This window comes from Eptesicus fuscus, chromosome 5 (assembly GCF_027574615.1).
Source record: "Eptesicus fuscus isolate TK198812 chromosome 5, DD_ASM_mEF_20220401, whole genome shotgun sequence".
NCBI classification, from domain to species: Eukaryota; Metazoa; Chordata; class Mammalia; order Chiroptera; family Vespertilionidae; genus Eptesicus; species Eptesicus fuscus.
Window position 1 is genome coordinate 44115497 of NC_072477.1, and position 26582 is coordinate 44142078.

At 46.0% G+C, this 26582-nt stretch overlaps 2 protein-coding genes across 7 annotated transcripts in view; one reads left to right on the forward strand and one right to left on the reverse strand.

The window, feature by feature from the left end:
- Nucleotides 1-998: 998 nt before the first annotated feature.
- SNAPC5 (small nuclear RNA activating complex polypeptide 5) lies at nucleotides 999-19508 on the forward strand. Of its 4 annotated transcripts, none has more exons than XM_028141878.2 (4): nucleotides 999-1139; nucleotides 2341-2430; nucleotides 3178-3315; nucleotides 18903-19508. In XM_028141878.2, exons 1-3 carry the CDS (start codon nucleotides 1050-1052, stop codon nucleotides 3295-3297), a joined length of 300 nt encoding a protein of 99 aa, XP_027997679.1. In that variant the 5' UTR covers nucleotides 999-1049; the 3' UTR covers nucleotides 3298-3315; nucleotides 18903-19508. The 4 variants fall into 4 exon arrangements, with proteins under 4 accessions (XP_027997679.1, XP_054572087.1, XP_054572086.1 ...); XM_054716112.1 differs by lacking the exon at nucleotides 18903-19508 and adding an exon at nucleotides 4970-5104; XM_054716111.1 differs by lacking the exon at nucleotides 18903-19508 and adding an exon at nucleotides 6256-7161 and having other exon boundaries at nucleotides 1000-1139.
- MAP2K1 (mitogen-activated protein kinase kinase 1) overlaps nucleotides 7248-26582 on the reverse strand; it is a 69970-nt gene continuing 50635 nt past the window's right edge. Inside the window, exons 6-11 of one of the 3 annotated variants that reach the window (XM_008139104.3) lie at nucleotides 16498-16622; nucleotides 13929-14130; nucleotides 12587-12651; nucleotides 8859-8920; nucleotides 8495-8540; nucleotides 7575-7762 (exon numbers count right to left, since the gene is read on the reverse strand). In XM_008139104.3, coding sequence (XP_008137326.2) covers nucleotides 7649-7762; nucleotides 8495-8540; nucleotides 8859-8920; nucleotides 12587-12651; nucleotides 13929-14130; nucleotides 16498-16622 — 614 coding nt within the window. In that variant the 3' untranslated portion in view covers nucleotides 7575-7648. The other 2 variants (XM_028141870.2, XM_054716110.1) reach the window with 2 other exon arrangements.

The following is a 26582-nucleotide window of genomic DNA, read 5'->3' on the forward strand; positions in this document are numbered from 1 at the left end:
AAAAAGTACGCACAAGCATGTTTTTTTTCTAAACCTTTTAGTTTGTCACTGTCTTGCCACTCTAGAGTTGACTCATGTCTGGATCTTGTTTTTTCTCCCATTGGAGTCTTAAGATCCATAGCAAGGTTGATGTATGATACTCCAATTTGCATATTTAAGAGATAGTTCCCTAGTATTTAAAGACACCACCTCCCAAATTGTTTTATGTTCATGGACTAATTTGCACTGACACACTGGGAGACATGAAACCAGGAATCGGTCTACAAAAGCTGTAGGGTACCTGTGCCTGTGCTAAAAGCTGCTGTTAGTCCCTGCCTTAAAAGATGCATTTGTAGGGTTTGTGCATTTTCATTAACCACTTCATTGTAACATCACATTGGGAGTGGGAGTATGGTCCCACCTGAAGCATTTGCAACTGAACACCTGAGCTTTATTATTTTGTTAAAGCTTACCCGACGATGTTTATCAATTTGAGAAACATGGATGGGTTGCCTCCCTTAAGCACCCAACGGGGGATCAAACAGCAACCTAGGTATGTCCTGACCTGAATGGAACCCCAGGCCTTTTGGTGTATTGGTCAACGCTTCAACCGACAGAACCACCAGGTCAAGGACGCTACTTGAGCTTTTGTTAATCCCCACGGAGGATATTTTTCCATTGATTTTTAGGGAGCGTGGAAGAGAGGGAAAGACAGAAACATCATGTGAGATCAGGGAGGAACCTGCAACCAAGGTACAAGCCCTTGACCTGGAATCAAACCCGGGACCCTTTGGTCTGCAGGCGACACTATCCACTGAACCAAACTGGCTAGGGCGATACTTGAGCATTTTTACCTTCAGATTATTTACGGTTCCAACGCCTGTGCTTTCGGAATCCTAGTCATTATTCCAGTCCAGTTTTTATAAGCTTAAAAGCCCCTTTCATGGCTGGGTGGAGCGGGCAGGAAGCGCTCCAGCCCACGTGCAGCCGGCCTGCTGTTCCGTTTCCGGTAACGCGGGCGCTGTGACGTCATCGCCGAGCGCCCAGCCGCCAGGGCGTGTGGAGACGCGATGCTGAGCCGGCTCCAGGAGCTGCGCAAGGAGGAGGAGACGCTGCTCCGGTTGAAGGCGGCACTGCACGACCAGCTGAACCGGCTCAAGGTGACCCCGCGGCCCCCACCCGCCCGCCACCCTGCCGCTACCCCAGCCCGGCTCTGCGCGAGCCCCAGGTGTCTGAAGCGGCCCCCTGCTGCCGGCGATCCCTCTCTCACCAGGCGGTTGGGGCGCTGATCTGGTGGCTTACCAGCCCCTGATAAGCTTGTTTTTAAGATTAAGGCCCTTGATCCTGTAGGTCTAGGTTGCGGCTCAGCAGTCTGCACATTTGGCGAGCTCATTCCCACACCCGACACTCCGGAAATGCCGGGAGCTTCGGGAAGTGCCACCTCCCGAAGGCTCGTGTTGATGTTCCCCGCCCACCGACCTCTTCCTCCGGAGCTCGCGTGGCATTTACTAGCCGCTATTTCCTCGCTTGTATTGCCGCTTGAAACAGCTCTAGTATTGCAAAGCTAGAAGAGACTCGCACATTCTCCCATTGTGCGAAAAAAGACAACGAGGCCCGAGAGAAAAGACTTGTCGCAGAGTTCACAATAGCTTTTCTTCCTGGAGTGGTTATTGAATACTCGGCTTTGACTGAGAGTAGAGATTTAGGCCCACCAGGACCTCTCCCCAGATCTTTGCGTAAGTCAGCCCCAGTACAATGATCCTGATAACTCCTACTCCAAATGAAAGCCCTTTGTAAATTGAAAAGCATTGTACACAACTGTGACATATATAAAAATAATATGCACTTTTCCTCAGGACAGTTGTGAAAGCCTACAGTTATTTACGTTCTCAAAGCACCACAGGACTGCAAAGGCCCCTAATGTGTGTGTGTGTTGATGATGACCTCCGAAGCCTAAATTTCTTTATGCTCCTGGGAACACTTCCATTTTTCCTGCCTTCAGTTTCTCAATACTAGGTAGAGAAGCTCAAGCCTAAGGAATCTGCCCTCAGTGGAATCAGAAGATGACATTTTGCTTTTTACAGGGCTCACTTGTGTTTTCTTCCCCGAACCGCTTGATCTGGGCTAGTGGATCTTGGCTCGGTCAGAACACCTGTGCACCCCAGAGGAAGGGGGCTGGAGGCTTTCTTTGCTCATTTTCTTAAAAGGCAAGGAAAGCTTAAGAGCCCCCATCCTTCTCCTGGGAGCTGCAGGGAGATTACACTGTTTTCACTTATGATGGCAACCTTTTACAGCCTGGACAGTAAATTTTCCCACATCAGTGAAATAGTAAGGAAAATGTTCGTAATTCTTCTTTTCTAGGTTGAAGAGTTGGCCCTCCAATCAATGATTAGTTCTGGAAGAGAGGGTGAGATGCCGTCTTCTCCAGCTGTCCAGGAACAGTCACATGATGTAAGCTTAATCAAGTGTGGGCCTAGGGAGCAAATGCAAAGTCCATTCTGCTGTCAGTGTTGTAAATTACATTATCAAGCCAAAAGGACTCTGGGAAGTACTGATAAGAATATTCAATATTACTGTTTTAGTCAGGAAACAGCCTTGCTGGTTACACCTTGATTGGTTTAATATTGACTTATTAATTAGGTACTTATATTGCCTCCACATCCTAGTCATCCATCCTCTCGTTACTCTAATGAACACAGGGAGAGTGGAGATCTTTGTAGGATATGTCAAACCTCTTGCTGCTCCACAAATAAGTAAGTTTGTGTTCAAAAATAGTGTAGCTTCAACTACAAAGCATAGTGCTAAAAAGTGAGTTCTAGTCCTCATTGTATCCTCCTCTTACCAAATGCCCTCACTTTAATCAGTAAAATCATTTCTAAATATACCATAGTTTAGCAGCTCTCTCAGTTGTGTGTGAAGCCACTTAAACCCATTTGAAAGCAGCATAATTCTTATGTAAGAACCATTGTTGTAAATCAGGTAACATTCTGTCACATCTAGGGCATTTATCCTCCCATTTTGGCAATGCGGGTTGAGTGGAGGGCGGACAGGGTAGAATTTGGAGAAACAAGAAAGTGGCCGTACCTCTTAGTGGTAAATACTGGGAATGAATACACAATTGAGATTTGGTTTTTAACCATTTTTAAGAATTTGCTGTTTTGAGACTAGTGTTCTAATTCATAATGTCCTTGGCTAAAGCAGATGGTGGTGCATGTGGACAATGAAGCATCAATCAACCAAACTGCACTGGAGTTGAGCACAAGGAGCCATGCACCAGAAGAGGAGGAGGAGGAGGAGGAAGAAGAATCAGATTCGTGAAGTGGGGAAAGAGCCAGGGTTGGTTATACAAATTAAATTTCTAAGTCACAGAAACTTTAAAGTATTCTTGCCCTGGGCCCTATGGCCTGCTTTAAAAGGAAGCAAGAACTTTAGGAGGATGTTTACAATAATTCAAGTTTCAGAATCTTTAACAAGAATTAGTGACATGTAGAAAGGCAAAGATGCAGTGTCTTAGCATTGAGCAATATGGGTGGTGCTGTGTCTGTATTCTGGTCAGATCCAGTAGTTGTGTTCAAAACAGAAGATTTCCTCTGAAATGCTATTGAGCAAGTCTGGCATTTGCCAAAAGGGCAGAGTATAAGTACAAGGCAGCCTTTTCAATCAACAATGCCTCTTTTAAGCAAATCAATTAAAGGCTGTTTGCATACCATTGAACCCTGTAAACATAGCCAAAGTCTAGGAGAGAAAGATGACAAGGAGGACAAAACACCACTTGAGAGCACCAGCTGCTGCCACCTCTCAGTGACATCGCAACACGCTGCCCACTACGGACTGTTTTGTGTGGTTGTAATCACTTCTAGGATGAGACATCACAGTGATAAAATGTGCATAGAAATAAATTGTAGATGAGTAGCCAACATGCAGCTAGCTGGTTTCCAGATAGCAACAAGAGAAGCGGGTCAGTCCCTCCTCTGGGGAAAACAGGACAGCCAGCAGGATGGTTTAAAACCCATTTCTGAACTTCGGAAGAAATGTGCCATTAAGGAAGGAATCACCATGCTTGAGAGATTGGATTTTTATAATAAAGAGATGATAGTTACAGAATAAGTGTTGTTAAAACTTAGTGTTTGAAGTTGAGATTTATTTCTGCATACTGTCCCTTTCCCATTCAATGTACAGTTAAGTAGTTACTTAACCCTTTGCACTCGCTTGCTTTTTTCTCAATTCCTTTATTCTACTCGGGATTTAATTTTTTAAATACCCCAGATTTTACAAAGCACGGCAGTAGAATAAAAAACGAGTTTCTTTTCATACAAACTTATTTATTTGGATTTTTTTAGATTTCAAATTATTGATACATTCAAAGAGTAATTTTAATCTCGATGCTAACCGTGTCGAGTCACACTCGACATCTGAGTGCAAAAGGTTAACTTTATGAAAATTACTAGAGGCCCGGTGCACAAAATTCGTGCACAGGGGAGTGGGGGGTGTCCCTCAGCCCAGCCTGCACCCTCTCCAATATGGGACCCCTCTCACAATCCAGGACTGCTAGCTCCCAACTGCTTGCCTGCCTGCCTGCCTGATTACCCCTAACCGCTTCTGCCTGCCCACCTGATCACCCCCTAGTCACTCCCCTGCCAGCCCGGTTGCCCCTAACTATTCTCCCTTGCCAGCCTGGTCACCCCTAACTGCCCTCCCCTGCCGGCCTGGTCACCCCCAACTGCCCTCACCTGCCAGCCTGGTCACCCCCAACTGCCCTCCCCTGCAGGCCTGGTTGCCCCCAACTGCCCTCCCCTGCAAGCCTGGTCCCCCCGCCAACTGTCCCCTGCAGGCCCAGTCACCCCTAACTACCCTCCCCTGCTGGCCTGGTCCCCCCCCCAACTACCCTCCCCTGCCAGCCATCTTGCGGTGGCCATCTTGTGTCCACATGGGGGCAGCCATCTTGTGTTGGAGTGATGGTCAATTTGCATATTACCCCTTTATTATACAGAATTTACCCTGTCCATGCAACAGAAAAGCCAAACAAAACACAACCTCCTCGAGCAGAACATCTTATGTAACTGTTCCAGAAGAGAGAACATGGATATGTTTGTTAATCAACATTTCATTAAAGTTATTTTGAGCTACTCTTATAGGAGGTAGCAGGAAGTTTAAATGATGCTTCTTAGAAAACACAATCTGAAGATGGTTTTTCAATGAAAAGCCTCAAGGCATACATTTTGGGGGTCTAACTTAAAATAAGAGCATGGGTTTTTAAGAGCTAGAAAATCTGATCGCTTGCCCTCTCACATCTTTGCAACTCTCACTTTCCCATCTGTAAAATGAGGGTATTTGTACCTGCTCTTGCGATTTTTGCAGGTTCCTGTGAGATGCTAATAAGATACTGAAAAACCCAACTACTGTTGGTGTTTCAGTAAGAAGTTTGAGGAAGGAATTTGGCATGTAGAACTCAAAACACAGCAAGACTGATGCAGGGAGCATCATTCTTGAGAAGGAGATCTTAGTAATTACTGGAAAAGAATCTTTTGCCTCTCAAAATGTAATACCTTTGGATGTGAATAGAGAATTTAAAAACACCCCTCAAAAGATACAGGTTACATCACTCTTTCTGTCTCAGATGGAATTTTCCCATTTTAATGAGACATTCTCAGTAGTGGTTGCATTTTACCCATTAGCAAAAGGCAGTATGAAGGTGTGGGTCTTAAACCTCAGCCTGAATATTTATATGCCAAAAATGTATAAGTTAGACTGTTGACTTAGAACAGATATTAGCCTCATAGCAAGAAAAAAATATTGACTAGCTGAGGCAGCAGTATACAACCCTCACCAGTTTTTAAAATCCTGGCTGAATTCCAAGCTCTGATAGATCCGAGTGGAACTATCTGCTCAGGAGATTTATCCAAATTCTGTTTTTAATTTGAAAATAGGCTTTTTGTTTTTAAATATACAGGGTGTGGCAAAAGTAGGTTTACAGTTATTTGTATGGAAAAACTGAATAAATAACATCAGAATAATAAACTTTTGCGTACTCACAACTGTAAACCTTTTGCCCACCTGCATATTTACTTTGGCTTTCTGTAACCTGCCCTGTCAAAAAAGGAAATGAGGTCTGAAGAGGTGCTGACCAGGCAGCCTCACCTGGACCTCAAGATCCAAAAGTCACTTTTCAAAGAAGGAATGGGGACCAGTGGCCAGCTCGGATATAAGCTTTTTTTGTGACCTCACTGCCACCTCACAGACATAACAAAACTAACGCCAGATGTTCCTCCTCTCCAGAAAGGTGTAAAGTGTAACCAGTGAAAGAGGGAAACCATTGCTCAGTGGAGCAAAGCAGCATGAACAGACCATCCCAGTGGAGGCTCCAATGCCAGCCAGGCACTGTTCACCAGCAAGGCGCTCCTGCGAGCATGCTGGCAACCCTACCAGCCACCCACCCCACTGCTTCTCCCTGACAGAGAGAGACAGAAGGAGCAGATGGGATCTATTCACAGGTCCACAGGAAAGGTGGTTGAAAGATTCACAGATTAGGGTGTTTGCTGAGAAGAGTTGGACAAAGTCCAAAGATTGGAATTTCAGGAAGCCCATTAGTTTAGTCCAAAGCAGTGATGTCCTCAGGGTGGCATTTTCGCCTTTCAGACCTCCTTCCTGTCTTTATCTTTCCCCTCGCAAATAATGCTTGGCTAAATCACCGTATTTCTTATGTATTAGAGACACTGAATATCCTGACACAAAAGTAGAAATCTTTCAGCCTTTTAACTTGATAGTATATTTATTAGAATAAGAGATTAGATTTGTTAAACATTTGCATTAAAATGGTTAAAAGAATTTTCGTACAATTTTTAGGCACTATACACACTGTTGTTTACAATAGCATCATTACTTGGATTTGGGGAAAGGTAAATCGCATACATTTTAATGCCTTGGTACACTTGTAACATTCAAAGTAACTCCACCATTTTAGAAACACTAATCCAAACTTAAAGAGACATATACCACTAAGTATCCACATAGTGTATTTAAAAATAAATATAGAAATACAACCAGAAGTCTATAAATCATCAGAGTAGACAGACTGGTGAAGCCCCAATTATCATGGCAGTGAAGGGCTCTGACTACATTTTTGATGGAAATTGCTGAATTCTATACCAAAAGCAAAAACATAATAAAATATCATGACATACACGTTCTGATGCTTATTTTCATAGCAGCAAAGCATGCTTCACATGCACTGCCTGTGAAGGCTCTCACAAGGCTCCTTCCTCAAGTAGAAAGAAGATACGCCCAGCAAGAATGAAGTACCACCAAGTGTCAAAAGAATCCCCCAAAATACAGGTGGCCAGCCAATCATGGTGAGGGGAGAGCAGTGCAATATTCAGTAAGAAAGACTACTCACAGTCGCCAAGGTTTCACTGTAATTCAATGTTGCGTATGTTTTGATGATCAACACACACAAAATAGCCCCAAGCACAAAGCCAATCCACTTAGGGAATAACAACAGTAAGAATAGGATGGTAATATTAAAAATGACACACAAAGAATTTTGGCACATGCTGAGTTCTTCATCCTTTGTCATATGTGAAATGCAATCTGAACAGAGGCATGGGAAAGGCCTGAAAGCAACACGACATGCCACTGGGCAGGGACTCGCTCTTTGCTGTTTCCCAAATGCTTAGACACCAGCCGCATGAGTTGGTGTGCTGGGCTGGTTAAGGCCGATGGTGGAGCAGAGCCAACCTGCAAAATCCACTTCCTCAGCATCAGATCTCTTGATAAAAGCATGAACCTGCATGTGAGGAAAGAGAGGAAGTGATGTTAAAAAAACACCAAGCAGGAAAATTCAAGAGTCCTGGTAGATCTAGAGCTTGTGCCACATCTGGAAGGCGCTCCTGGAGCCTGCCCTTGAGCACAGTGGGGGCCAGAAACGCAGGACCAGCTGAAGACCGAAAGTCCAGCTCTGCCCGATTCTGCCCATCACACCAGCTGTGAGGCCTGGGGCAATTTGCTCACTTCCCTGAGCCTGCTCTCTCGAGCTCTGAAATAGGGATAGTAGCTCTGCCTTCAGTGTCTCACTCCATTGTCAGAAGGAACAAAGGAACTGATGGACTTGAAAGTGTATATTACACTGTACAGGCTCTACAAGCCATGTGAGCTCATATTCGTATTAGTACTTCCCAACTCCTCCGGCTCCCACCACCACCAAACAGGAGGAGGCAAGGAGATGGAGAGTAGCATGGGGCAGGTGCTGAATATGTTATGAGATGATACGGTCAGTAGAAGAAGAAGACCCTGTCCCCATGACTCCTGGACTCCTGGGTCTGCAGGGCCACCCCAGTTTCTCCTTTAAACTGATGGGAGGGAGGACAGAGGGGACCACCTGGTATCCTGCAGCAGAGCCAGCTGCACTGCCGTGATCAAGGCAGAGCAGAAAATGGACTCAGGAAGTACTGGATGGATGACTGACAGAGGAGAACATGAATAAACAGGTAGTGTGAGAATCTGAAATAAATGGACTTACCATGAGTTGCTTCAAATCTGCTCTCTCTGCAGGGTTTTTTATTAAGCTTAAAAGGAGAAAGATAACATGAGAGCTGCTGCCTGGAGCTGCTTCTAACTCCAATTACTTATGTTTGCCTGCCTGTCCCCACACCCCATAGGCTCTGAGGAGTGCCTGAGCCTTATTCACCTTCCTGTTCATAGCACAATGTCATGCCCACAGTGCATTGATAAATGCTTGCTGAACTAAGGTCAGAAGGCAATATGCCAATCCATGTAAAGCAAGTGCCAAAAGTAGTGGCTATTTTACCGACTGCAATTGTCAGGTGGGGTGGGGAGCATTACAAAAATGGGGTACTCTTCCAGATAACAGGGAGCCAACTTACCATTTATTCACAAAATCTTGAAATTCCAGACTGAATACTCCACTGGGCAGTTTTGGAGGGGGCTGCAAATACATGTCAACACATAAGAAATGTCAGGCCTCCTGCCCTGGCCAGTGTGGCTTAGTTGCTTGGAGTGTCATCCCATACACCAAAAGGAGGCGGGTTCAATTCCCAGTCAGGGCATATACCCAGATTTTGGGTTCGATCCCTGGTAGAGGAGTGCATATAGGAGGCAACCAATCGATGTTTCTTTCTCCCTTCCTCTCTCTCAAAACGAATAGCATATCCTCAGGTGAGGAATAAATACATAGTGACAAATCTTTAATAAAATAAATGTTTGGCTTCCTGCCCCAGGCATCTCTCCTCCCCAACCCTGTCTCTGGGCAGTGCTGCCCTTATCCAGTCAAGGAAAGGTCAAGGGTCGGGGCCAATGGCTGGCTGCTGGGTCACTGTGGTGGAACCACTGGTCTCAAACCAGTTAGAACCACTCACTTGTTAATTACTGACAAATCACTGTTCCTCTTGAGTTTCCGTTTACCCTTCTGTAAAATGAGGAGGGCCTCATGACCCTTTCCACCTCACACTCTACGACAGTAAATCTTGGAATGTGGCATGGAAATAGCCAGCAATTAACAGCAGCAGCTAGGGGTATATGCAACCACCAGGCATGCTCCAGCTCAGGCAGCACCTGTGAAAGTCAGAGAAGGCTAACTAGCTAAACAAAATGTGTACCCCCTTCTAAGCCCTGGAGGAGCAGAGAAAGGTTAATGAAACATTAACTGGCAGAGGGCTGGGTCTGGAAGAATGTTAGCTGCACGCTCACTCCTGAATGAAGCTGTTTGCAGTCACCAGAGCAAGAACATGGCCACAGCTCATTTTCCAAGGGTGCAAGGTGGACATCACTCGGCTACACAGGACGAGGCTCTGCAGCACCCGGCTCCTATGCACCACAGCTCAGAAAACTTAACGCACCCATGTGACCTGCACTGGGCTCTGTGCAGCTTCCTGTGAGCTGACACCCAGACCCAACCCAGGATGCCATTGTTCTGTTGGGTTGCCCAAATAAACAGGTGGTTCAAGGCTAAAAGTTAAATAATTAACACTACCCAAAAATTCTAGCCTAGCCCTCTTCCCCTGAATGCCTTATAAGAACATCAGGTGAATAAGCCTAATCTGAGGTCTAGGACTAAAGCCCAGCTCTTAGGCCCACCCTGCAGACTGTCTGTGCTGCTGAGGGAAATATGAAGGGAGCATTCAAGGGTGAAACCAGAGCTTGGCCTCCAGAGGCCAGGCCAGTGCTGAGTAGGAGGGGGCCAGGTAAGGGAGGGAATGTGCACCAGCAGAGCATGAGGTGCATGCACCTGTCACCATGCAGCCCAGCCTCTGGGAAGGTTGTGGGGGTCTGGGGGTTGGGAGGAGTAGGTGTTAAGGGAGGAATAGCAATAGGTAGGAGGAATCTGAGCCACTTTCATCCTGGAGCCTCAGTTTCCTCACCTATATGAAAAGACAACAAAACCCATTGGACCCACCCAAGCAGTGCTTGGAGAATGATTAGGAAAATGTGAAAATATGAAAGAAAGCAGTGCATCCTAAGCAACTGGCAACTCATATATAACCTCAGGCCCTCTCTTCCCTTACTGTGGCTCCCACCAAGCACCACTCTCAGCTAAGGTCCCAGCAGCAGCAGAGGATGGCTTTCCTGACTACCACAAATGCACTGCACACGGCCTTTTCTGCGTCCTTAAGCAGCCAAGATCAGATCCTGGACTTCTTTTTCTATGTCCCATGTTGCTGAGCTTAAAGCTGGGCAGTCAGGAAAGAGAGGTCAGTTAACCTGAGACAGTGATTTATTAACTGCTAGGGTATGCCAGCATCTTCCCTGTTGAATTTGTAATAGATAAGGGGACCTTTAAGAGCCTTTTGGGATCTGGTTTTACAGAGCAGTAAGAAAGTATGAAGTTATTCCACTGTCTCTTGAGGAAGAAGAAAACAGGATGATACCCTTTCCTATACAGCCCAGCTGAATGGGGGCCTTCAACTGCCTTCCAAACACACCAGAGCTTATCCATGTTGCCCACTATCCATGCTGCTCCTGAGGCCAGGAGTGCTGGCCCTATCCTCAGAAATCCTGTCCTGAGCCCCAGCCCAGCTCTTCCAGCCCTGCCCCACCCACTTAAGCAACCATGGTGCTAGTCCATAGCTTCCTGCACCCCTCAAACCCACCCAAATTTAATGAATACTTATCAATCTCTTCCTTCCTTGATCCTTTCTTTTAACCATTTAAAAAAATTTATTGATTTTTAAAGGAAGAGAGAAACATCGATTTGTTGTTCCACTTATTTATGCATTCACTGGCTGATTCTTGTATGTATCCTGACTGGGGATCAAACCCACAACCTGGCATTTTGGGACAAAACTCTAACCAACTGAGCTACCTAGCCAGAGCTATCACTTTTTTTCATTTAAACATACTGGTATACATATTTACAAATAATATGTATTCCTTGTATTAAAGTCAGCTAACAGTGATAAGCAAAAAGAAACCTTTAATCATCTGTAATTCTATCTGTATTATACTGCTTTTCCAGACTTTATATGCACATATATGCATATATACTATTTTTAAAATTGATTTTTAGAGAGAGGAAAGGAGAGAGTGATATACATACTATTTTATAATCTGCTTTTTTGCATGCAACAATTTATAGTAAATATTCTCCATATTTCTACGCTGTAATTTTTTATGTTCATTTCTTAATTTATTTTATTTTATTGTTTTAATCCTCACACAGGACATGCTTAGAGAGAGGAAGGGGGTGAGAGGAAAAGGGACAGAGAGGGAGGGAGGGGGAGTGAGAAACAGCGATGTTAGAAAGAAACATTGAAAGAAAAAATAGAAAGAAACATTGATCAGTTGTCTCCCATATGCTCCTGGACTGGGGATAGAACCAGCAATCCAGGTCTGTGCCTGACTGGGAATCAAACAGGCAACCTTTTAGTGCATGGGTCAGGCTCAACCAACTGAGCCACTCTGGCCAGGCTGTTCATGCTGTGAAATGGTACAAGACAAAACCTTATATTGCAATTATAAATGCATTGTTTGCTTCCCCTAGACCCGTGGTCAGCAAACTGCGGCTCACGAGCCACATGCGGCCCTTTGGCCCCTTGAGTGTGGCTCTTCCACAAAATACCACGGCCTGGGCGAGTCTATTTTGAAGAAGTGGCGTTAGAAGAAGTTTAAGTTTAAAAAATTTGGCTCTCAAAAGAAATTTCAATTGTTGTACTGTTGATATTTGGCTCTGTTGACTAATGAGTTTGCCGACCACTGCCCTAGACAATCTAATAATAGTCTTTAAGACTAGGGACCTTGGATTTTCCCATCTTCAGATCTTCACCACATTCCTGCCACCCCACAGTCCTTAGCACATAGAAAGCGCACAAGAAATGAAGAAATGAGAACGTAAATGGGTAAGGTGGAGGCTCCTGAATCTGAGAAAAGAGGAGGGACTCAAACTTACCTGAAGATGTTCCCTGGGGAAGGGATTCCTGCAGCCTGTAAACAGCAACTCGATTCCAAAAGCATGATGCACAAAGCAGAACCCATGAATCCTGGGTCCCAAGCAGCCCATATTGTGGGAACGACTCACGAGTTTCCCAGTCAATTCAACTGAGTTTTTCTTAAGAGGAACAAGTAGATTCCAGGGTCAAGGAAACTATGCAGTACTTACCTCGTTGACTATGTAATCCAATAACTCAAAAATTGCCATGGGTGGTCGGCTGTCCATTCCATAAGCTACAGATTTTATAAAAAGAAAGAAGAAAACACTTCTTAGAAACAGAAGGGAGGTTATTTGCCAGTAAGAGACTAGGTGTTAGTCTTGGAACCCGGGGACCAGAATAGGGTAGTGGACAGTAAAGAGACAGAACAGCCACAGATCAGGCCTGAGCACACAGGGGACCAGCAAAGGTCACAGAGCCAGGCCAGCCATGGTATGAGTCTGGGCTCTGCCACATCAAAGGTTTGTTACTTTGGGCAAATCAATTGTCGCTAAGCCTAGTTTTGAGCTTTGGATAATATTTATGTCTGCCCTTCCTCATATTGAGAGAGGAGCAAATGAGATAATACTAAACAACTAAAAAACTTAGTTTTAATTCTCCCTGAATTTGTTTTTTTTTCCTTTTATATTCCTGAGTCAAAGACCAGCCTGAGGGGCTGCAGCCACCAGCCTCTCCAATGCTTCTGCCTTCATACATGGCCTCTCCCATGTGGGCCTTGTGAGGATAGAGACCAGGTCAGGTCTCCCCGGTCAGACAGGATGTCCTGGCAGGACCTATATTAGAAGATGGGTGGGCCAGGATCTTCTGAGTACCAGCTTTACTTCACACTATTCAGGTTCAAAGAGGCAGGCAGTGCTGCACAGTGCTCACCACCTCGGAGTCAGAACTGGCCAATCCCAAGTGTGTGTGGCCTTTGCAAGTCAAGCGCTCTGTGCCTCAGTTTCCTCATATCTAAAATAGAGATTATACTAGTGCTCACACACAACTGTTATTTGTCTAACCAAAGTTAGACAATGGTAGGTAAATCCATGGAGACAGAAAATAGATTGCTGGGGATGAGGTGGGGGGAGTTGGGAGTGAATGCTAATGGAGATGAGGTTTCTTTTTGCAGTGACAGAAATGTTCTGGAATTACATAGTGGAGATAGCGGCACTACATGGAGGAATATACTAAACACCACTGAACTGAACACTTTAAAATGTGTGTTTTATGTTATATGAATTTTATCTCAGCAAAATAATCTACCTAAAAATAATAAGGAAGAAAATGTCAGGATTTTTAAAAATTAGATAATGCACATAAGTACAAAGTGCAGTGCTGGGAACACAGCAGCACTCAATAAATGGTAGGAAGTTGTTGGTTATAACAGTAATTTCCTACACTTACCTGGAGACTTCTGCCCTGCTTCCCCTAGCCCCAGCCTGGCATCCTGAGACAGGGAATCAGCCCTCCAGAAATGCCCAACAGTAAGGGACCCCCACACTCCAAGCTGGAGCACACCATGACACTCACAGCTAAGGGGCCTCCCAGGGGTCCTTGGCCGGGGTGGTGTCTCAGCCGCATCTCCCTCCACCTGGCACCCAAACATCAGCTCCAGCTCCTTGGCATCTGGAGGAGGGATGGGATACCTCCCAACCGCCATCTCAACCAGAGAGAGCCCCATGCTCCAGATGTCCGACTGCACCGAGTAATGAGTCCCCTGGAGTCTCTCTGGCTGCAGGAGAGACAGAAACCGTTACAAACACCTGTGAGCCAACCTGGGCCCACGCAGAAGAGGGGTGGAGCCCCTCAACGGGAGCCTCAGGACTTCCTGCCCCTGTGAGACTTGCCTGCACTGCAGGAGAGTGGGCTTCCCCTGGGTCTGCTGATCCATTTCATTTTCTTTTGCCCTTTTGTCTCCAGAGTTCACATGCCATGTTAATACCTCCACTGACCTACTGACTTTGGCCTTCTGCCTGTCCCCAAATACTGTGCTTACCAAGTCCTAGCCAGCTCTTATGGCTCTGACCCCTCCTCAATTCTCTGTCTCCCCTGTAACCTGCCCAGAACCGCATCCAGCCCAGCTGTGGTTCCAGCGCTGCCCAGCCTGGCCACCGTCTTGCATGGGTGGGCACGCTGTCCAGCATAAGAGGCTCACCTTGTTACCTGAGTCTAAAACATGAAGCTTCTGGAACATGGGTCATGAATGAGATGGTGCAGTGAGTACAAAGAAGTTCGAAGCCCAGCTCTAGCAATGACTCACTGCTTTTGGATGGCAGAAAAGCAAAACGATCTGGGTTCAGAAGACGTGGGTTCAAATCCCACTCTGGGACTTCTAAGCTACATGATCCTGAGCCTCCATTTCCACATCTATAAAATGGGGGCTGGCGATGATGGTAACAACAGTAATATAAAATATGCGCTCTACTTACTAGGGTGATCAGGGAGTTCAAAGGCAAACGAAAATACATGTTGTATGTTGCAAAATGTTGTATGAGTTGTTACTAGTGGGAAGAAGCAAAGAAAAAGAATATAGTGCTATATAAAAGCATTATTTCAAATAGCACATGTATTTCAAAAACTATATAAAAATCCTTATTCTGACCATTATACATTTTTTTAAAGACTTTTAAAATTGATTTTTAGAGAGAGAGAGAGAGAGGAAAAAACATCGATGTGAGAGTGGAACATCGATCAGCTTCTTCCTGCATGTCCCCTTTCGGGGTCAAGCCCGAAACCCAAGCATGTGCCCTGACTGGGAATTTGACAGGCAACCTTTCAGTGCACTGGACGACGCCCAACCAACTGAGCCACACCAGCCAAAGCCATCATACATTTATTTAGACAATAAATTAACGTCTCCCGTAGGATTTTTCCCTAACTCCAACACTGGACTATTTTGGAATTGACCACATAGCCACAGAAACCCAAACCACTAAACAAACCCCTGGATCAGTAAGTCCCAGGGCCTGCTAATTAATTTTGAATTTGAGAGTTGGCAGTTGAGTGGCCCAGTTTTTAGACATGTAAGGACTAAGCAATGAGGGGATGGCCGGGAAAGAGAGTTCTGAAGGGCCCATGGGTTTCATGTTTAAGTCTGTGGGTCACTGGAGTGGAGGGTGGAGACGTGGGTCAGCACTAGTTGAGTGATGTTGGCAATGACTGGAGTTGTGGTGGGGTAGGGGGCAGGCGAGAAGAAATGAAGATGTGAACATGAACTTCCACACAGGGAGGCCAGGAGCAGCTTAAAAATCCTACCTAAGATGCAAGTGAGGGAATGTGTGCAAAGGGAGACTGACTGGCAAGAAAGAGATCTAGCTTTCAATCCTGGCTCGGCAAGGTAAAGCAAGCAGGTCACTTAACCTCCCTCAATCTAGATTTCCTCATCTCTAAAATGGGAACAATCATATGGATCAAATGAGATCACTCAAAGTTGTGAAAGTGCTTGAAAGATAACTCATTAAACATTCTATGTTCAAAGATGCCCGAGCCCTGTGCCTGGCCCCCTCCAATCCAGCCCTGCACTCATGTTCACCTCCCGCTCACTCTAATGCTCTCTACTCTGCTCCACTCAGCACTCATCCAGTCAAGCTTCCCCCTTTCTGAATCTCCTAAGGAGCGTGCTAGCCACTTCCCACCCATTCAGTCAACCAAACATTCACCCACTCACCAACCATCCCCTCAGCACCCACCCTGTGCCAGGCCCTGAGCCAGAGCCTGGGGACAACACAGACACCTACAGTCTTATGCCTGCCCAAGAGCTTGCTGTATGGAGGAGGGAGGAGACCAGCTGGTGCTGCCATGGCCGTGGGCACAGCCTGACACAGAGCTCTGGTGGCAGTGGGAACTGTGGAGTTGGAAACAGGAGGGAAGACCTTCATGACCAGGCCCACTACCCCAATTATGCTCAAGGCCTATGAAAGCCTAAGACGATCTATCTCCCTGTCAGACTGAAATCTCCTCAGGAAGGGACCACAATGCTTCACTACTCATTTTCCCCCCAAACCCCCATCACCAGGTTCTGGCTCCACAGGAAGGCACCCACTTAGTTCCTATCCCTGACCAGACCAGAAGCTCAAGAATTGGAACCCATTGCTCATACCGACATGTAGGACCTTGTGCCCACAAAGGAGTTGGCCATGGAGTCGATGAGCTGCCCGCTGACTCCAAAGTCACAGAGCTTGATCTCCCCACGAGAGTTCACTAGGATGTTAGAAGGCTTGACATCTGCAGGGAAAAGAAAATGGAAAAGTAGGCAATAGCCCTGACCAGTGTGGCTCAGCTGGTTGAGTGTCATCCTGTGCACCAAAAGATCACCAGTTCAATTCCCAGTCAGGGCACATGCTCAGGTTGCAGGTTCAGTCCTCTGTCCGGGTGCACACAGGAGGCAACCCATCAATGTTTTTCGCACTGATGTTTCTCTCTCTCTCTCCCTTCTTCTCTAAAATAAAAAACATACATATTTTTAAAAGTTGAAAAGAAAAGTAGGGAATTGACACAGCTAGGTGGGGGAGGAGAAGAGTCAGCATTCCACAGACAGACCAGCCCTGACCGTGAGTCTCAGGACATACCCCTGCCCCCATCACAGAGTCAGCCTTTAGACTGCAAACACCTGATACCAACACCTCCTATTCCCCCTTGTTCAGGGTTCGAGGAAAGACTGTCAGGAGAGGACAGGACAAGCTGCTATAGAAGCAGAACAGAAAGCCAATAAATTTCAACTCTTTGAGAATCCAAACTTGGCCAGATGACCCACAAGAAAGAGTCAGTCACCATGAATAAACAAGATTTCAAAGTCTGCTGCTTCAAATGTCCCTTTTAGCAGAGCATGCGGGTTTTAGGAATATGCGTGGCAGTGGTTAGGAGCTGTCATGATTCTTTCGCTAAAGTCATTTCCCTAGCAGCTTACACAGTGGTGTCTACCTGTCAGTTAAGGAGAGCTGGAGAACTAAAAAGGCCTGGAAAACTGCTCCTCCCTGTGGTCAAGGCAGTGCCCCCCGGACAACCCCATCCCTCTTCCCTGCACACAGACCTTCCCACTTCCCGCCCTCGCTGCCCTGGTCACCACTGCTAGTGCACTGGCCCTTCCCTTTGCAGAGAGTAAACTTCCAAATGTTTTCCTCCACCGTCTCCTCTAATTCAAACAGCTGACCTGTAAAGTGGGCAGACCAGGGCCAAGTATTATTCTCATTTACAGGCAGGAAAACTGAGGCTGGAACTTCGTAAAAGTCCCTAGGCTAGGACTCTGTGGGCAGACATCAGCAAACATGAGACCCACTCAAGAGCAGGCCACACCCAGGGACAAAGTCATAAACCATGACAGGGAATCTTTGTCAGAAGTAATACAGCCACTATATAGAACATCTGAGAATCAGGTTAAAAACCAAATCCCCATAATTCCAACCTACCCGAACTGCTATTAATATTTTATTTCTCCCTTTAATTCTCTCATATGAATGTATTTATTTTTAAACAGATTCTAACAGCTCTATTTAAGTATTTTTCCAAGAATAAGTTGGAAAAAAAAGATCACCCTTTCATATCCCAGTAAGTCCTTCCCCTACCCCACCCCCACCTAGCCCATCATCTTCAGCTCAGGTGGGGTCATAACCACAGCACCTAGCCAACACTAGCCCCTCCCCACCTATCATCATCAGCTCCAAGAGAGAGGAATGTTGGCTGTCTGCCTCACCACTGTAACCCCAGAGTCAGGACAAGACCCTGACTCACACCAGGTGCTCCAAAACACAGTGAATGAAATATCTAAAATCACAGTGTACCAATGCACACACTCCAAGCCATCTGAGCAGTCTTTCTAAGACCCAGCCCTCATAATGTCACAGGATACAAGACCTTTCCAAACTCCTCTGCAACCCTGTGGCTCCTACATATAGACTTTCAGAATGTAAGCATCAGAAGTGGCTTTAGAGAGCACCTGGCTCCTCCCCTTCATGGTGGCGATGAAATGTTTAAGGCCCAAAGGAGTCCAGGGGCTTGGCTGAGGTCACACAGCTAAAACTGAATGAAGTTGGAATCAGAACTCAGACCTGATACCCAGACCTGTCCTCTTCCCACCTACCTTGCTGCCACATTACTCAACTGTTCCACTTATTCACCTACATTCACTGAGCACCTGCTACATGCCAGGCACCATGCAAGTATCAGGAAGACAATAGCGAGCAAACTGATCATGTCTAGTGTAAAATGAAGTATACCTTTCAGTGTACTTGAGGGAACAAACAAAAACAAACTGACAAACCAATGTGTAACGTCAGGTAGTCTCAAGTACCACGAAGAAAAGAAAGAACAAAACCATGAAAAAGCACAGACAATGGAGGTGGGGTGCTAGGGAAAGTCTCAAGGATTATGTGGAGATAATCCTTGACAACAACCTGGATGAAGTGAGGCACTTGTGTGACCTCCTGGGGAATTACTTCAAGCACAAGGGGAGGTTATAAACTTTAGGAGGTCGGGGAATAACTTTTCTTTTGTGTGTTTTTTTCCCAGGCCTAACATTAGGACAAGCCCAGACAAACGCTTTCAATCAAGGAGGTCCTCCCCTCCACAGTACTGTCGCCCTTCTCAAACAGATGTGGACGAAAGGGGCCACATGCTAACCTGACAAGCTCAGGGAAGGCCTGCATGGCAGTCTTGCAAACTCAGAGACCTAAAGTAACCACAAAGGATGGCCTGAAATTAAACTTTAACTAAAAGCAGTTATAGTGGGTAGTTACATCCTAGGCCGGTATCTTCACTGACAAGGTCAACCTTTACCTTAACTGAGCCTATCTGTCTTTTTGCATCTATAACATACCCTTGAAATGTCTGGGTAACTTGTAACTTCCCTTTTTCTGGACCTCTTGGGGCACAACCTAACATGCCTGGGCACCAGGACAGATACCACAAATACCTTCATTGTTATCATGTTAATTGTTCCTGCACCCACCTAAGTATGTGTCTATCATTTTACCTTTTATCCAATCCCAGGGGCTTCCCCACTTTGCTTTCTCTCGCTCTCTAATCTATCACTAATAGATTTCATGTAACCCACCTACGTCCCTTCCTTTGATTGCAATCCTATGTAATAAAAGGCTAATATGCAAATCGACTTAACAGCGGAACTACCGGTCACTATGTCACGCACTGATCACCAGGGGAAGATGCTCAACACAGAAGCTGCCCCCTGGTGGTCAGTGTGCTCCCACAGGGAAAGCGCTGCTCAGCCAGAAGCCAGGCTCATGGCTGGCGAGCGCAGTGGCTGTGGCAGGAGCCTCTCCTGCCTCCGCGGCAGCGCTAAGGATATCTGACTGACGGCTTAGGCCCGCTCCCCCTGGAGAGCAGGCCTAAGCCGTCAGTTGGACATGCCCCAAGGGCTCCCAAACTGTGAGAGGGCACAGGCCAGGCTGAGGGACCCCCGCCCCGAGTGCACAAATTTCATGCACTGGGCCTCTAGTGTATAAATATAGATGTAACCTGCCATTCTCCAGAGCATTATCTCAATTCGTTGAGGTTCTGCTTCCCAGCATATGTTGACAGTTTGTCTCAAATAAACTCACAAAAATTCTTTACAGGTTTGAATGTTTTTATGTTAACACAGAGGATGATGACTGACTCCTAGAAGTCGGTGTTCAGTGTGTGGAGAGTGGTACTGAGTACCTAGAAAGAACTGGAAGAGCAAGGCGTATGAGATGCTTGCTGGGGCCCTGCGGGGAAAGCACATGGGAAGCATGCCAATATGGGCCTCTCTCTCCCACTCCCATCGAGTGCCACGCCTTTGATCTGGACCAGCCCTCAGCTCCCTCACCTTCCAAATACTCCATGGCCTATTCAGGAATGGCCTATTAGATCTTGTTTTAAAGCATAAGAGCAGCCCTGGCTAAAGAGACAAGACACCTGTATGCAAAGCCTGACCCTGCCACCTACCATACATGCGCACTTGAGCAAGTCACTTCATTCACTTCTCTAGTCTGTGATTTGCCCATCAGTAAAGTGCAATCGCAGCTCTTGCCACCTCACCAGATGGAGACCAGGATCAATCTAACGAGGTGTGGGCATTTAAAATGCTACAGGAACACAAAGAATGATTCTTTCACAGGTTGCCCTCCAAGACAAGACAGCCCCAGCCTCCTCCCATCCCCCAAGGCCCAGGACTCCTTCCTCTGCTGGCTCAGACACTTCCCTCCAGGCTGTCACTGCTGCTTAGGAGTGACTGCACTGCCACTGTAGCTGAAGCTGGCCTTCTGTCTGATTTCTATTCACATGGCAAGCAAGCCTCCTTTTTTTCAAACTTATGTAACACATTTTCCTCTATCCCTGGCTGTCAACAACACTTTCCCCCACCTGCCCCAGGGAACAGCATTGCTTGGGAGGCTGCAAAGATCCCTGATGGGGGCAGGGTCAGAAAGGAGCAGAGGGAAGCCCTGAGGGGCGTTTTCCTGCTTGGACCACATCTGTCCTAGGAGCCAGATGCACTACACATGGCCCCTCCTGGTGACCCGGAAACCTGACAAGAAGGTGCATGGAGACCTGGGCACAGTAAATCCCTCAACTCCAGAGCATGTGGCTGGAGCAGCCAAGCTGGAGCAAACTCCTCCCTGGCAGCCCCAGCCAACTGGGGCTCTTCTCTGAAGGCACAAAAGAGATACATATCAGACAAGATCAGAGAGAGAGAGTGTTCCCCCAACTGTCAGCATCCACATTTGCTTTCTACTATTGCCTCCTTCCTCTGTCCCTGCTCCTCATATCTTCCCCCTCCAGCAGGACAGCACCTGCAAATGCTCCTGTCTGCCTTAGAGTACAGTCCAAGCCCCTTGGCATACCTTTCCAAGCCTTCCATTATCCCTCCTTACTTCTCCACATCTCATCTCCTCTGGGCTCAGGCTTGCCTGCCTCTCTAACTGTGCTGTCTTTTACTGGCACCTGCATCTGAAGCATAGTAACCTCCATCTTGTGTAAAAACTGCTATTTGAAACTTTAACCCTGCTATTTTGGCTTCTATAAACACTTGCTTGCTTAAATAATAGGGAAAATAAGACTACTCCCATTCCAGAGAGGCCATAAACTATGTCCCAGATGGAGTTGTCGGTGCTGGCACCAGGCCATGATATGGTCTCATGGCCCCTTCCCAGCACACAGTGCTTCTTTCTCAGAATGTCCAGAAGTCTCATTCCAAATTTGGAAGACAAAGGACTAAAAAAAGTATAAATAGAGAGAGCTTCCTCCATGTTTTGCTTAGACTTTGGATACAATATTCCTCTAAGCCCACCGGTGTAATAAAGGACTCCAAAATTTGGCTTATTAAGGCGTCTCATATTGGCTTGATGATTTACAATATAACACATCTAAAGCATCCTCCTCTACCACTCACCCTTCTCACTTCTACATGCCTAGTTCTTCTGAGTCCCTTCCCAACGTGGAATACTTCCCTGCTCCTGGAGCCCAGGGTTTAATTGGCTTCCTCCTATGTCTTTCCTAGCAGCAACTTAAATATTGTTCAAATCATAGGCCCAGTCCCTCCCTACTTGGGTTCTCCAGGCCTTGGGTTCTCTTTTTGACCCTTCAATATCAAGAGAGTGAGGTTAGGGCCCTAGCTGGTTTGGCTCAGTGGATAGAGTATTGGCCTGCAGACTAAAGGGTCCCAGGTTTGATTCCTGTCAAGGGCTGCAGGCTCGATCCCCAGCAGGGAGTGTGCAGGAGGCAGCCAATCAATGATTCTCTCTCATCATTGATGTTTCTATCTCTCTCCCTCTCCCTTCCTCTCTGAAATCAATAAAATAATAGTGATTTTTAAAAAGAGAGAGAGTGAGGCTAGGAGAAGCCTCAGCACCTGGTGGGCTAGGCTGCATTCTGAAGGAAGCGTCCACCACCCCGCGAGGCTCCCAGGCTGACAAGCCTCCCTAGGAAACCCACAAGACGCTAAAGTTTGATATTCTCGTCCTGGTCAGACTCTGCAACAATGAGGATGGGTAATCACCCTTCCTCCAAAAACAAACAAGGAGGTTTTAGGGAACGCCAAGAGGAAGAAAATATGTTCTTCTCTGATATTTTCTGCCCCAGAAATAACCAAAGCTCCTTGCCCGCACGCCCCCCGCGCCCGCAAGAACATATGACTTCAACTTAATTTCTAAGCATTTTCTACCCCTCTACAACAAAAGATTTGAATTAAGTAAGTTTGCAGGTCATTTTTTAATTCTGTAAACACCTATAGAATGCCTGCACTGAGCTGTGAGTAAAAAGGACACAGTCCCTGTCCCTGTCTTAAGGCCACTGCCATTAGAGACAGAATCAAACAAACATCCAGAACGCATGCACACGTGTGTGACAGTAAGAGCAATGGCCAGGGCACTATGGACTCAGCTGGTCTAAATCCTTCTAACCAGCCAGGACCGATGCCAAGGTGGCAAGGCCCCATCAGGCAGATAAAGCAGGTGAGTATCAGCCCCCACAGGGTGCTATGTTTGAGTAACCTCATTATGTTTGGTTTAGGCTGATATCACAAGATGCATTACCTATTAGAGGCGGGGAGGCAAGATGGAAGAACATGGAGGAACGGAAGGGCAGAGGAACAGGGCAGGCAAGTGGGAGCGGAAGAGAAACAGAAGAGAAGACATGGAGGGAAGAAATGGGGGCCCCAGAGAAACAATCTGAGGACAGTTGGACACTAGACTCTGGCTCATCTGTGACAATGGCTGAATTCAAAAGTAAGATAATCTTGCATAAGTCAGAGTTAAAGGTTAAAGAAAAAAGGCACATGAGATTTTAAAATAATGACTTATGGCTTAAAATGACCTCTTCTTAGCAAGCCTGGCAGACCCTTAATAAACCTTCTCTAAAGATGAAGAAAGAGAAGGGAAAGGTAGCTGACCCTGATAAGTCAAGTAACAGTCTCCACCGAGCCACCTCCAGTTATCCATGGCCTCAGGGAGCTAATTAAGCAGCAAAGTTAATTAAAATTCAAAAAAAATCCCAAACCCTTCACTTAGCCATAACCTAAACCTGTTTTTCCCACTCAACCTTCCCGAGAGCATTAAAAAGTGGCTCCTCTCCCCTCATTGCCTCCCCTAAGCAAAATGAATAAAACTGAAAGACTAGGGTGGGAGGATGGGAGGCCAGCAAGCCTAGCAGACATGGGAAAATGCCACAATAGCTCTGGGTCAAAGAGCACCTACTATGCCAGGCCTTCCCCTCGCCCCCCAGGCCTTTTAAATATAGTGTCTCCTTTAATTCTCACAACAATGCTGTGAAGTAAGCATTAAAAACCTTTTGTGGAGATGAGAAACACTGAGGTCCAGAGTCCAGGAGTTACCTGACAATTCCACAGGGAACTAAATGGCAGAGGCTAGAGTAGAACCCATAGACTCTTGACTGATTGTCCAGAGCCTAGGTAATCTGGTTCTAGACAACAGATCAAATGGCAAATCCTAGTGAGTTATACTCCAAAGTTTCAGAAAAGCCATGACTAAGTTGTGGGTGAAGGTGGTCAAAAGGTAGAAATTTCCAGTTATCAGGTAAGTAAGTCCCAGAGATGTAACAGTGCTATAGTTAACAAATACTGTATTGTCTATTTGAGAGTTGCTAAGAGAATAGATCTTAAAAGTTCTCATCACAAGAAAAAAACTACATATGGTGATAGATATTAACTAAACTTATTGTGGTAATCATTCCACAATATATAAACATATCAAATCATTATGTTGTACACCAAAAAAAAATCTCAATTTTTAAAAGTTGTGGTTGGGGAAAGGGTCACTCACATAACAAGCTTTATCTGGGAATAGGATCTGACTTGGGGTAGGTTGAAATCTGGCTGGGAGAGAAAATAATTCTCCGCTCTGGCTTAGCGAGTGCACGCTTCCTTCTGAGCTCCAGCTCCTTATCCGCCTTGACAAGCCTAACTGCAAGAAACAGCAGGAACTAGAGGCTGTTTCCACCTCCTTCCGATTAACAACCGAGTTCAACAGGGAGCCTTCGAAGCACGCATTCCAGGTCCTAACAAGCAGCTTTTTTATCTCTCATCACTTTCAAGAGTTTTGCAACCAAGTCCAGTAACTGCATTAAAATTTTTTACTTCCCTCCCAAGATGCATTAATTTTGAAATGCTTTTAGTCTCGACTTTGTGCACCCCTCCTCTGCAAATTCACTACTCATTTCTGACCCAAAAGGACACAAACGCTGACAATAAACAAGAGAGGATACTGCAAGAGTCAGAACTTGGCTTTCACTAACACACCATTCTAAGAAACTGTAAATTTTTAAAATAGGATGTAGTAAAAGCCTGACCAAAACAAATAGAGGTTACACAAAAGAGAGAAACAGAAAGAGGAGAAGAAAAGGAAAAGGGGGAAGAAAAAGAAAGAGGGACAGTAAAGGAAAATGCTTATGGGTCCTAGATTCCCTGACCTCTCATTTCTAATAACCCATAATAATATTTGGCAGAGCATCCCCATTTTACAGATATGGAAATTAAGGCTCAAGTAAGTTCCTTGCCAAAGATAATAAAACAACCTTTCCATTAAAAGAACATGCCTTAAAGTAGTGTATTTCCACCCAGCTGATGTGGTTCAATGGTTGAGTGTCGACCTATGAACCAGGGAGTCACGGTTTGGTTCCTAGTCAAAGCACATGACTGGGTTGTGGGCTCGATCCCCAGTGTGGGGCATACAGAAGGTAGCTGATCAATTATTCTCTCTCATCATTGATGTTTCTATCTCTCCCTCCCTCTCCCTTCTTCTCTGAAATCAATTATATACATATATACACTGAGTGGCCAGATTATTATGATCTCTGAGTGCATAATAATCTGGCCACTCAGTATATATATATATATTAGAGGCCCGGTGCATGAATTCGTGCATGGGTGGGGTCCGGCCAGCCTGGCCAGGGGGGAGGAGACATGGGCGGTTGGCCTGCCTGCCTGCTGGTCGAACTCCTGGTCAAGGGGACAATTTGCATATTAGCCTTTTATTATATGGGATATACACTGAGTGGCCAGATTATTATGCATTCAGATATCATAATAATCTGGATGCTCAGTGTATACACATACACACACACACACACACACACACACACACACACACATATACACAAACATATCACAAATCTATCAGAAAGCCAATCAACCCCAGTGGACAGGAATACAATGTTGGCTATCTTGAATACTCATCTGCCATTCAAAAAAGAAAAATTAGCTAAAAACCTGTTTGACCTGCTGAAGACCTACTTACTTTGCTCAGCAGGAGGAGAGGGAAAATAAAGACAATGGAATAGAAAAGGTAGAGGCAGGCTGGAGATTTGTTCATTTTTAAATGGAGTAGGAGAAAATTCCTAGTAACATCACTGCATTTATGGAAACCCAAGCTCCACCAAAATAAGGCATTACCCCCTTTGTGCCTGGGTCACAGCTCAGCATGATTCAACAAAGAAGTCTAGAAAGGAGGTCAAGAGGCCACTCACCAGTCATTCACAGCTCTGGAGCGGACACAGAAATTTCTACCTTGGGACAAGCCCCTAAAGAAAAGCACTAGAAGAGTGTGTTTGCCTATTTAAGGACAAATGTAAGCAAAAAGTAACAGACATTCCTGGTGTAGTCTACCGAGAAAATCCTCTCCCCACCACACACACTTCTTTGGAAGAAGTGCTCCTTCCTCACTCTAGCCAATGCTTCAGGTGGAAACTGACCACCTCCTCCTCGGTGCTCTCCTCAAAGGCCTCGAGGAAGCACTCTCCCTCCTCCAGCTTCCCATTGCCTCACTTGAGGAACGAGAAAGACAAACTCATCTGGAGCCATAATCATCGCTGTGGGTCTAGCAGCTGAGATAATTCTAGAGAGAACGTGACTCTCATTTCTAAGTAAGGGACCAGCATACTGGATGCCAGCTTCTAATTAGCCACTGTTTCTCTCCATGTGTAAGGTGGGGTAGTGTAGACAGAGTCCAGAGAAATTGATATCCCTATAGATTCACTGCCACCTTAAGGCTGTCACCGCATGGCTGGGGGATGAAACAGGTGGGGAAAGGAAGAAGAGGTGCAACCAGACCGCCTCCTGGACACACGGACCAACGTATGAATCAAGACACAGACAATATCTACACATGCGTGCACAGGCACACATACACACACACGCATACTCACACACAAGGATTGTACTCAGGACAGAATCCTATGTGCAGCCTCAGGGGCAACCCT